At 36.0% G+C, this 10,522-nt stretch overlaps 1 protein-coding gene across 1 annotated transcript; it reads left to right on the top strand.

Annotated features, from left to right (window-relative positions):
• The first annotated feature begins 3,377 nt into the window (after positions 1 to 3,377).
• Positions 3,378 to 9,984, top strand: LOC150078281 (hemocyanin A chain-like). The gene is made up of 9 exons (XM_090385464.1): positions 3,378 to 3,652; positions 4,934 to 5,157; positions 5,472 to 5,680; positions 6,209 to 6,605; positions 6,713 to 6,841; positions 7,686 to 7,820; positions 8,061 to 8,247; positions 8,426 to 8,649; positions 9,656 to 9,984. Exons 1-9 carry the CDS (start codon positions 3,448 to 3,450, stop codon positions 9,839 to 9,841), a joined length of 1,896 nt encoding a protein of 631 aa, XP_090241590.1. The 5' UTR covers positions 3,378 to 3,447; the 3' UTR covers positions 9,842 to 9,984.
• The last annotated feature ends 538 nt before the right edge of the window (positions 9,985 to 10,522 follow it).

The raw sequence follows: 10,522 nt of genomic DNA, 5'->3' as shown, positions 1-10,522 counted from the left end.
AAGTTGGTTGCTTAAATAAATTCAAAGAAGAACAGGACAAACTATTGGAGGGAATGAATAGGTGAAATGAGAGGTGTCGTGATTTTTTTTTTTTTTTTTTTTTTTTTAGCAGAGAGGATTATCATATGGCAGAGAAGATGTTCTTAGCTGATGCTTGCTTTCTAACAACATTTGCCACTGCTAATACTAATACTAATACTAAAATACTATAAATGTAACTCCATTTCATGTGTAGTTGAAATTGTCTTCAGCTAGGAGTTATGCCTATAAGTGAACAGAATTTTTAAAACAGAAAGCAATTTTTTTTCTAATACATGGTGTTTTAATAGAAACTTTAAAACACCTTCATTCATAAATTTTCAAATAAAAATAAACAAACAAATTTGGTGGGTAAGTGGGCTCAAACTTTCCACATTGGTAGCTTTTATAAGCTTCAACATGTGATAGTAGAATTATATAAAATAAAACACTTATGGAAGGCTTTGGCTTATGACAATCAGTATAGTCCGCGGACCATCTAATAGTATCAGAACTAAGCTAGATCAGAATTAAAACAAGATAGGAGTACGCAGGTGTATATTTTCCTACGTTAAAAAATAAAGTCAATTTTTATTTGTATAGTAACTGAATGCATGTAAGTAAAGAAGCAAATTTACAAAAAGAAAAAAAAAAAAAACATTTTCATACCAAAACTGCCATTTGCCAAATATACAAAATAAATTGCCAAATCATTGTGTTTGTTGGAGACGGTTGAAAGTTGACACGTCCATTCAGCTATCTGGAATAAATGAATATATGGTCCAATATGATATGAGAGGCATAAATATTGATCGTGTACAGATCGTGAATAAATATTTTGCATTTGTAATCACACATAAAGAAGTTTTCTAGGATGGGAAACCAGAAGTATACATCATTATAAGTGGGAATTGAATGATTTTATGGTTATGAAAGGACGGTAGAAGAGAATTTTGCTACAGATAAAAGTAAAAAGCAACTGGGGTTGGCGGAATATATCCAATTATATTAAAAGAGGCAACAAAAAGAAGCATACTGATCTCGGGGTTGTTTTTGATCCTAAAGTCTGCTTCATAGACAAGCTGCTCACGCTGGCAGCTCGACTCCGATGGACTGCCAAACAGCATCTATATTATATTAATGAAGTCACAACTACTGGAAAATATATAAAAAACACAGTATACTTTCCACTTTTATATGCTATAGAGGTATGGGCATCCGCTGCCCCTAGCACAATTAGGCCACTTTTTTCTGCTGAGTTTTGGTTCTTAGAATGTGCCATAAACAAACATAAACTTCTTTCACAGCTAATGACAACGGAAATGCACAGTTTGATACAAATTCACAGGCTCCCCACGCTGATTAGGGTGAAACGCTTACCACGATGTCAAAATGATCTTTCGCACCATCACCATCATTCTGGGACTTGCGCTCTTGGAGAGTCTCTCAGGTTTCCCTCAGAGCGACTTCAACTCTGTGCTCACTTCTCAGTCGTCTCCGCCTATCCAATAGGTTTCTGCCTTTTCAGCTGCTGTCATGTGCCCAGTCTTTGGATGCTGACCTTAATAAGTTTGCTTGTGACAGGGAATACAGACGCCGCATCCTTGAATTGTACTTCCCTGTCCCTGATTCTTCTCTTCGAAGCTCATCTTAATGCAGCAAGCCAACAATACCATCTAATATGAAGATGGCTTACTAACTTTTCAGTATTTCAGTGAGCAATGATGAACTAACTACTTTTGTTCAATGTAAAGATCGTTGTCTGTTTTATATTACTATATATATCATTTTTATAAATTGTAATGTATATAACTGTATTATACTTTGAATTTTGAGCTGTACTTTATTTTATGCGTTCACGTATGTCTTTCCTTACATTTGATGCATTAAAGTTCTCTAATTATTATTATATTGTATTATCTCTGTTAACCCCTGGCCTGGTGGCCGTGAAAGGCAATATTGCAATGTATCGATTTGTATTATTATTATCATTGCAATAAAGATTTCTTCTTTTTTCTAAAAAAGTAAGCTTATTTTGTTATAATACTCAGAGCGTCCCTGGATTCAGGTAAAGTTCCTACAGACTGGGGATAAGATAATGCCTCTCCTGATCACAAGAGTGGTTCAAAGGATTAAGTGGATGACTGCAGACCTGTGAAGTCGACAGCAGTGCCATGGAAGATAACGAAATCGATAATTAAAGAAGTAATGCAAGTCATTTTGATAAAGGATGATCATGTATAAGCTAAGTAGCTATAAGACAATTACAGCATGGATTTGTAAAGGGAGACACCCCTTATCAATCTCATTAGTTACTATGAGGTCGTCAAGAGGGAATTGGATGCCAAGATTTCAAAATCATATATTTAGATCTCAATAAACTTTTGATACCGTTCCACTGAACGATTATTGTATAAATTGGAGCGAAGATGTAATTAGGGACAAAAAATTAAAATGTATTCAAATGAAAGGTGGCTCGTAGCATGGAAAATTTTAAAATCACTGATCCAGATATGGCATCATCCATCACTTGGATGTGCAACGATGAGTTTAAATAGAAATTTTAAATACATTTGAAAGCCATATATTACTAAAAACTAGGTTAAAAGTTATTCTCTTTTGGTAAAAAATTCTTAATAAAAATATAGCAAGCATATAATTAAAAATATATTAACTGCTATTCATTTCAATGTTAAGTATCTTTAAAAAGGCGTGTTTGGAACTTTTATCACATTTAATGATTTAATTTTTTTGTCATTTCCAATTAAAGTATTCAAACGGACTGCTGTGTTACTAATGTAAACTTTAAATGTTTTTCGATATCAACTTTGCAAAGCAATTTTTTTTTGCAATACTCATAAAATTATTTTTGATTGAAAATCACGTTTAAGTAATTGTTTCACTATATTTTATAATGACAAAATAATCTTTATTTACACTAGTTTAGTTTGAAAAGCACACAGAAAAAGAACTTGAAAATACGTAACTTTTTCATAGAGATAGCCTGTTAAAGTATTTTCTACCTAAATTTCAGCAAAGCAAATCTGAAATATGAGAAGCACACGAAGAACAGCACAGAAAATAGAAAGTGTGGACAAAGAGAAGTCTATTTTGAATATCTCCTGCTTTTCAGGTGCTACCCAGCGCGATGAAATAAAATGGTATGAGGAATTAGAATTCTCTTGTTATCGAAATACATTATTGGTGACCGCATATCCCATAGAAGAAGTTATTAATAGTCACGTTCGCCGAATGTTTGCCGATTTAAACTGCCTATCCAAGACGTCCGAATGTTACAAACAGTTCCAGGAAGAGGTGGCCTAGCCCAAACCTTGCCGATATAAAACCGTCCATGCTCGTCAGTGCTTCTGCTGTATTGCAGTGGTGCAGGTTGACAGGGTGCACTTGTCACAAACGCTAGCCAGCAAGATGACAATCCACGATAGGCAGATCGCTGTACTTAAGCTGTACAAGTACCTCAGTGTGGCCACGGTCACTGGAGGTGCACATGAAGATGATGATGTTGATGCACGTTTGCACGGAATTGGTAAAGGAGTGAGTACATCGGAAATCTTTTCCTGTTTCTATCCCAAGCACCTGGAGGCTGCTGAAAAACTCTATAAAGTGTTGTATGGTAAGTAATTATAATACTCGTTTTCGTATGTTTACTGTTAAGCTGCTTTTTCTGTAGATAACTTGTCGTGTTAAGGCGTAAAGTTAGTTTTTAATTGAGTATGTAAAAAGCTTTGGATTTTTTTTAGGTTAATCGTAAATAAAAGGAAAGTTTATTTATTTAATTTTAATAATTTCTAAATTATCTTCCGCCCCAGTGACAGAGCAATTTTTATAATATTAATGGGCATAGTATCCTGTTTAAACCTTTTTTAAAGAAAAGGAAAAAAAAAATAAAAGTTCACTTTATCCAGAAGGTTACGCCAGAAACCATATTGTTTTAAGTTTCCTCTAAACTTGAAATTCGATTTAATATATATAACAGTTTTACATAGGGAAAGCCTCTAATGTATTTTTGGTTTGTTATTTGGTTTTTAGGAGCATTAGCAACTAAGGCCATATTGCTCCGGGATATGCGGTGGTCATTCCCTGACCTTTCCGCATCCTCCGTATTTGGTGGTGATGGGCTCGAACCCCTGTCTAATCAAGAAGTTTGTGCTATGCACTGCTGCTCCTTCCCACCTGGCTACGGAGGCGCCAATGTATTTTTGGACAAACCCATTTAATTACTGAAAAATCCGAAGTATTCTAAGTTAAGTTTTCCAAGACGAGAACACGCTATTTGTAAGGTGAAAGTAAATCTGGTTTATCCATTTCGAGTGTTACTTAGTGATGAACAGGAAAGCCATTCCTGAGCTGAAAATAAAGGTTTTATGTTTGCTATGTTAAACCCAATGTTTTGCTGAATTTAAAATGGAAACTATAAGCTAGCAGCAAACAAACTGACTGTGTCGGTTTACATTCACATACGCAGGACATCTCTGAACCACTAATGGGTTCTTTATGATTCACTGACCGATCAATGGGTCCAGATGTCTAATAAGTGTTACAGTCCTCCTCTGAGTCGGAAGAAACACGGCGCACTGTTCGGTGGTTCGTTAAAACGTCTAGATCTATATGAAAGAAGCAAATTAAGAAAGTTCAGAAATGAAAAAAAAAAACAAGAAAAGTAAAATAGGGTATTTAAACTCCTTAGTAATGTTAATGACATTATCACATGAATGGTTCTGTCACTTCAAACATGAATATTAGTAATTTTAGGATTGAAGTAATTTCTTTAGTAAGAATGAAGAATAATGTCGTTTTAAAATCAATACAAATTCACATGAGGTAAAAATAACGTTTAAAAGAAATCACTAGATGCCGAAATTCAGATTCTGATTATTCTTTTTGTTTCTCTCAGAGGCGAAGTCTTTCGATGATTTCATCCATCTTGCTGAGCAGGCCCGCACCATTGTCAACCCAAGCTTGTTCGCTTTTGCCACCGAAGTGGCATTATTACACCGCCCCGACTGCAAAGGGCTGAGCGTACCCAACATCCAGGAAGTGTTCTCAGACAAGTTCATTCCTGCTGCTACTCTCATTCGCGCCTTCATTGAGGCATCTGTTAAGACACCTGGCGATGAGGTGAGTATTAAACTTCTAGGATAAAATGTAAAAAATCATTTAAGATAGATAAAATTCTACTTCTCTTTAACGAATTTTCTCAAAAGAGGAGATATTTTATCTTTCTTGGTTCTTCTATTACCTCTAACGAGCCAACCAAGGAGACACTGAACACATGTTGGTTTCCTTTTGGAGATTCCAGGAAAGGTTGAAGATTTTCGCTTTTGGAGAAATACTTTGTTAAAGTATCCACTGTAGTGAATACTCCTATCACTACGTTCCCTAATTGTAATAGTTATCTTTACAATGCAGTTCCCATAATTTTCTCCTTTCAGAGTGATGTGGTAGTCGATGTAAAAGAACACGGCACTATTCTCGATCCAGAACATAAGCTGGCTTATTATCGTGAGGATGTTGAAGTGAATGCTCACCACTGGCATTGGCACATTGTATATCCTTCCACATGGGATGCTAAGTACTTCGGCAAATCCAAGGACAGGAAGGGCGAACTTTTCTATTATATGCATCAACAGATGTGTGCCAGGTAAGCGCTCGAGTTTTATTTTTTAAAATATAAAAACGTCAGTGTTACTTGATAGTCACTTTTAAAAATTTTTTTGGGAAAATTTCTCAGTTGATATTTCCGTGTAATCTTATGCTGATAACAAAATAAAGAGTATAACATAATAATAATTTTCAATTGCACGCATAATTGCGGATTAGTAGCCGAGTGGTCAGGGGTGGGAGTGCAGTCGCACACGCTCTTTGAGTAGAACGGGGTTCAAGCCCCTGATTGCTAAATATGGTTGATCTACCAACCCGTACTGGACCAGCGTGGCAGATTATGGTCCATTTCCCTCAATATGAATCGTTGAGGAGGCTTCCATCCTGCAGTGGATTGGTAATGGCTGCAGTTTATCTTTTATCTACTGCTTATACTTTAAACGTTTTGAGGAATTGCTCTATAATGGTCTCTCTTCTTAGTTGTCTTTAAAAACTGCCGTAAATAACAGTAAAATGTACAACGTTGGTTGAAAATTGCAGATTCTACATTGATTATTTTCGTTTTCAGGTACGACTGTGAGCGTTTGTCTAACGGTCTGCAGCGCATGGTTCCCTTCCACAACTTCGACGAAGAACTGGAAGGTTATGCTCCCCATTTGACCCACATCGGAAGTGGAAGATATTACTCATCACGTCCTGACCACATGACACTCCATGACCTCAGTGAAGTGGACGTACTGGACATGATTAGATGGAGGGAGAGAATCATGCAGGCCATTAACCTGCGTCACGTGATTGATGAGCATAACAAGGAAATTCCCTTGGACGAGGAGCATGGCGTCGACATCTTGGGTGCGCTCATTGAAAGTAGCCACGACTCTGTCAACAAGGAATTCTACGGCAGCTTGCATAACTGGGGTCACATAATGATGTCCAACATTCATGATCCTGATGGTAGATTCCAGGTAATATTTATAATAAAAATTCAGTTTCTTTTATGTTTTAATGATTTAAATCCAATGAGCTTTATGTAATGGTCTCTCTAAATGGGCACTGTTTTATATTATTACAGGAAACTCCAGGAGTAATGACAGACACTGCCACTTCCCTTCGTGATCCCATTTTCTACAGGTTCCACAGATTTATTGACAACGTGTTTCAAGAATACAAGGTGTCACTACCCGAATATACCAGGGAACAAGTAAGTAACTGCTATAAATCTACACTTCTATAATCAACTTTGCCAGATCCATTATTAACACAAGTAATACGCCACTCTATGCGTCACATGTCTAATGATACCTGGTTTAAGCATGAAAAAAGTGAAGGAATGAATTTTGTTATAAATTTGACTAATCCTAAACTACAATACTCATTCAATAGAATCGCAAAGGTTATATAAATCTGTTTTAATTGAACAATAAGAAAAACACATTTTTAATCTTCAGTTTAGTCCCCTTTATGCTTTGCACTTTTTCTAGTGCAGAACCAGAGAGGATTAGATAGCACTTCAAGTCATATCTTTTGCACCATTTCCAGCGTAGAACGAGATGTATGAGGTTATCTTGAAAGCATGCACTTCTGAATAACAAATATCAACGTCGACTTAATGTTCATTGTGCTTCACTATACTGACGACGCAAATCTTAAATGGTTTTACCCCTCCTCTCCTCGAATTATTGAAACAATCATCTTGTATGACTGCAGCGGAGTTTTCTTTTCACAGGCTGCTTAAGGAAGAGATCAACGGAAGGAGCAACGCATGCGTTGTGTTGCCAGTAGACTCCAAGGAAACAACCTGCCAGAAAAGTTTATTTTTTTCATTTGGCTTATCTTTGCAGACTTCTTTTGAATCAGCCTCGTATTAGGGATCGCGTGGATATAAAGGTTATAAAATACAGTTTAGAAATTTTTAATTTGCAGAAATTGGAAACACCCTAATTTATAAACAACAAATAATTAATTTAATTCAGTTAAGAAATGTTATATAATGAAAACTGTATGTAACATGTGCACTGTTAGTTTATGTTTCTGTTCCATTGCAGCTTAACTTCCCCGATGTCGAAGTAGTCGGCGCACGGGTTCATTCGGACATCGACAATGTTATCCACACTTACATGGTGATGGACGAACTGGAATTATCCCACTGCATGAACTTCGGTACTGCCGCCTCTGTAAAAGTAAGTAAAGCAAAGACGATGATACGAAGCATATTGAGTTAAAGAGTAAGATAATTTAGTAAACAAATAAATGTATTTGGGCTGTTATTTATTATACAGTAACTTGAAAAACATCTAAACGTTCGTTCGCGATCGAAGTAACAGTTTTAACTTGGAGAATTATTTCAGATTCCTCTGGTTTAAAGAATAAGCCGAGTAGTAGAATTGAAATCCTATTAAAAGAATGTTATTTTGTTTTAGGCTCGCTATCATCGTCTTGACCACGATGCCTACTCCTATTCCATCAGCGTACAGAACAACGGCAGCACCATTAAGCACGGTACTGTGAGGATCTTCTTGGCACCCGTACACGATGAACTGGGCAATGACCTTTCCTTGGACGAGCAACGCTATCTGTTTATCGAGATGGACAAGTTTAAAACAGAACGTACGTATTCTGTTAACTACTCGATAATTAATTATGTGGTTTATGGAAGGGAGAAATCTCATCCGAAGATTTTTCTCTTTTTCTTATTTCCACAGAAATAATCTACTACTCTTACATGGTGTATTTATTTCTTACTGATCATGTTTTAAAATTTTCACGTACTTCTTTTATTCTGTAGTTCGTCCCGGAAAGAACACAATCATCCGAGGTTCCTTCGACTCCAGCATCACCCTCTCCCGTCAAAATACTTTTGCAAAACTGGAACATGGCTCAGATATTGATGAAAATCTCACTGAATACTGCAGCTGCGGTTGGCCAAGCCATCTCTTAGTTCCCAGGGGTAACGAAAAAGGCATGGATTTCGATCTGTTTGTCATGGTCACCGACTGGGAAAAAGATAAGGTAATGTGGCCATTTTAATAACATTTTACTTAAAATAATGTTTCTCTCTCTCTCTCTCTCTCTCTTAATGAAAATATGTATATGCTGTTGAAATTTAATGGAAGAAAATGTTAGTGAACTAAATCCTCAATGAGAGGATTTTCATGAAATTTTATATTTGGCACTATTTATATTTTATATTTTTCACATAATAAATTTAAATTTTCTGTTTATACTCCGGCACGACAACCAAGTCAGTAGAGTTTACAATAAATCGTCAATACAAATATTTATCGTATTTAGTAGTCACGGGCTTGAACCCCGGTCCACTCAAGGAACGCGTGCTATGCACTCTCGCTCCTGACCACTGGGCTACGTCAGGCCTAAATAAATTTTCTGTTTATACTCCGGCACGACAACCAAGTCAGTAGAGTTTACAATAAATCGTCAATACAAATATTTATCGTATTTAGTAGTCACGGGCTTGAACCCCGGTCCACTCAAGGAACGCGTGCTATGCACTCTCGCTCCTGACCACTGGGCTACGTCAGGCCTATCATATTATTATATGTGAAAAGGAATTGTTTTTAGTTCACTGCACGTAAATTAATAGTAATTAATTAGTTATCTAATCTTTACCTCAATCAATTACCGAAAATAGAAAAACCGATTAATTTAAGAAAACGAGAATCGAAGGCTCTTGGAATGCAACCTTTGAGATACCTCTTAAGCGAAATACATATCCTCCATAGTTATAATAAGATTGTCCAGTAGCTCTTAAGAGAGACTGAGTTCGAAAGCATTGAAGGATAGCAAGCGTCTTACTTCTGTCTTACGTTAAGAAAGAGACCGTATTTATGTGTCAACCACATCTCCATCGGCTCCAACAGTCCAGTATCAAAATAATATTCTGATCCTGGACTGCTGATTTCGGCTTGCCATAACGTTTACTTAGAAATCAGTTGACTTCTCTATAAATGATATGAAGTGCCCATTTCTTTGATTAATAATTTGATATCTTTTTCAGGTCGAGAGTGCGCACGATGACCCCTTGTGCACAGATGCAGTCAGTTACTGCGGTGTCATTGACGATAAGTATCCAGACAAGAAAGCTATGGGCTTCCCCTTCGATCGTTATATTTCTTCCGACCGTGAGAAGTTCCTATCACCCAACATGCGCCTTACCAAGATAATCATCAAACACGATGAATAAGCAAACCAAACTTTCCGATACCGCAAATGTTTATTTTAATACCAGCTGTGCATCTGTGACAATTCAGAAGATAATATGATTGTAATCTTGATATTCTCGCTAAATTCCGATATTCTGAAATGTGAATAAATTTCTTGACTGAATTGTGAATAAATTTCTTGACTGAATTGCACTTTCTCAATTTTTTTTCCTAGGAATTCCACCAAACACACTATTAAACCAAAACGATTTAAATTTGAAACATTACTGAACGAATGGGGTCTTACTATCATTTGTCTACATTGATACTTATTTGACTATCTTTTTTGCAGTATATTTTGATGTTTTAGGGCGTCATCTTAGCTTATAAAATTTCGCTCTTTGAAGATAATTTTATGAATTAATGGAAATTTTACAATTAGACTTCATATTAGAGAACAGGCTTTACAGAGTAGAAATACACTTCAATGAATTAAGAACACAATTTATACAATGTAGATTTAATGAAGTTTAGTTTATTAAAGATAATGGTACTAAATATTAGTATATACTACACTAATTATACCGCATTAAACAAATGGTAACTTAGTAAATTCTAAACTGAATAGGGCTAGGTTAATTTTCTGGATTCTCCATGCAGTCCTTCCATCCGGCATAAAAAATGAAAAGAAAAATACATAACAGTTATTATTTATAAGCAAT

Source organism: Mastigoproctus giganteus, chromosome 11, assembly GCF_048544385.1.
Source record: "Mastigoproctus giganteus isolate SK-2022 chromosome 11, ASM4854438v1, whole genome shotgun sequence".
Classification (NCBI taxonomy): Eukaryota; Metazoa; Arthropoda; class Arachnida; order Uropygi; family Thelyphonidae; genus Mastigoproctus; species Mastigoproctus giganteus.
This window is presented reverse-complemented; position numbering and strand designations above follow the sequence as displayed.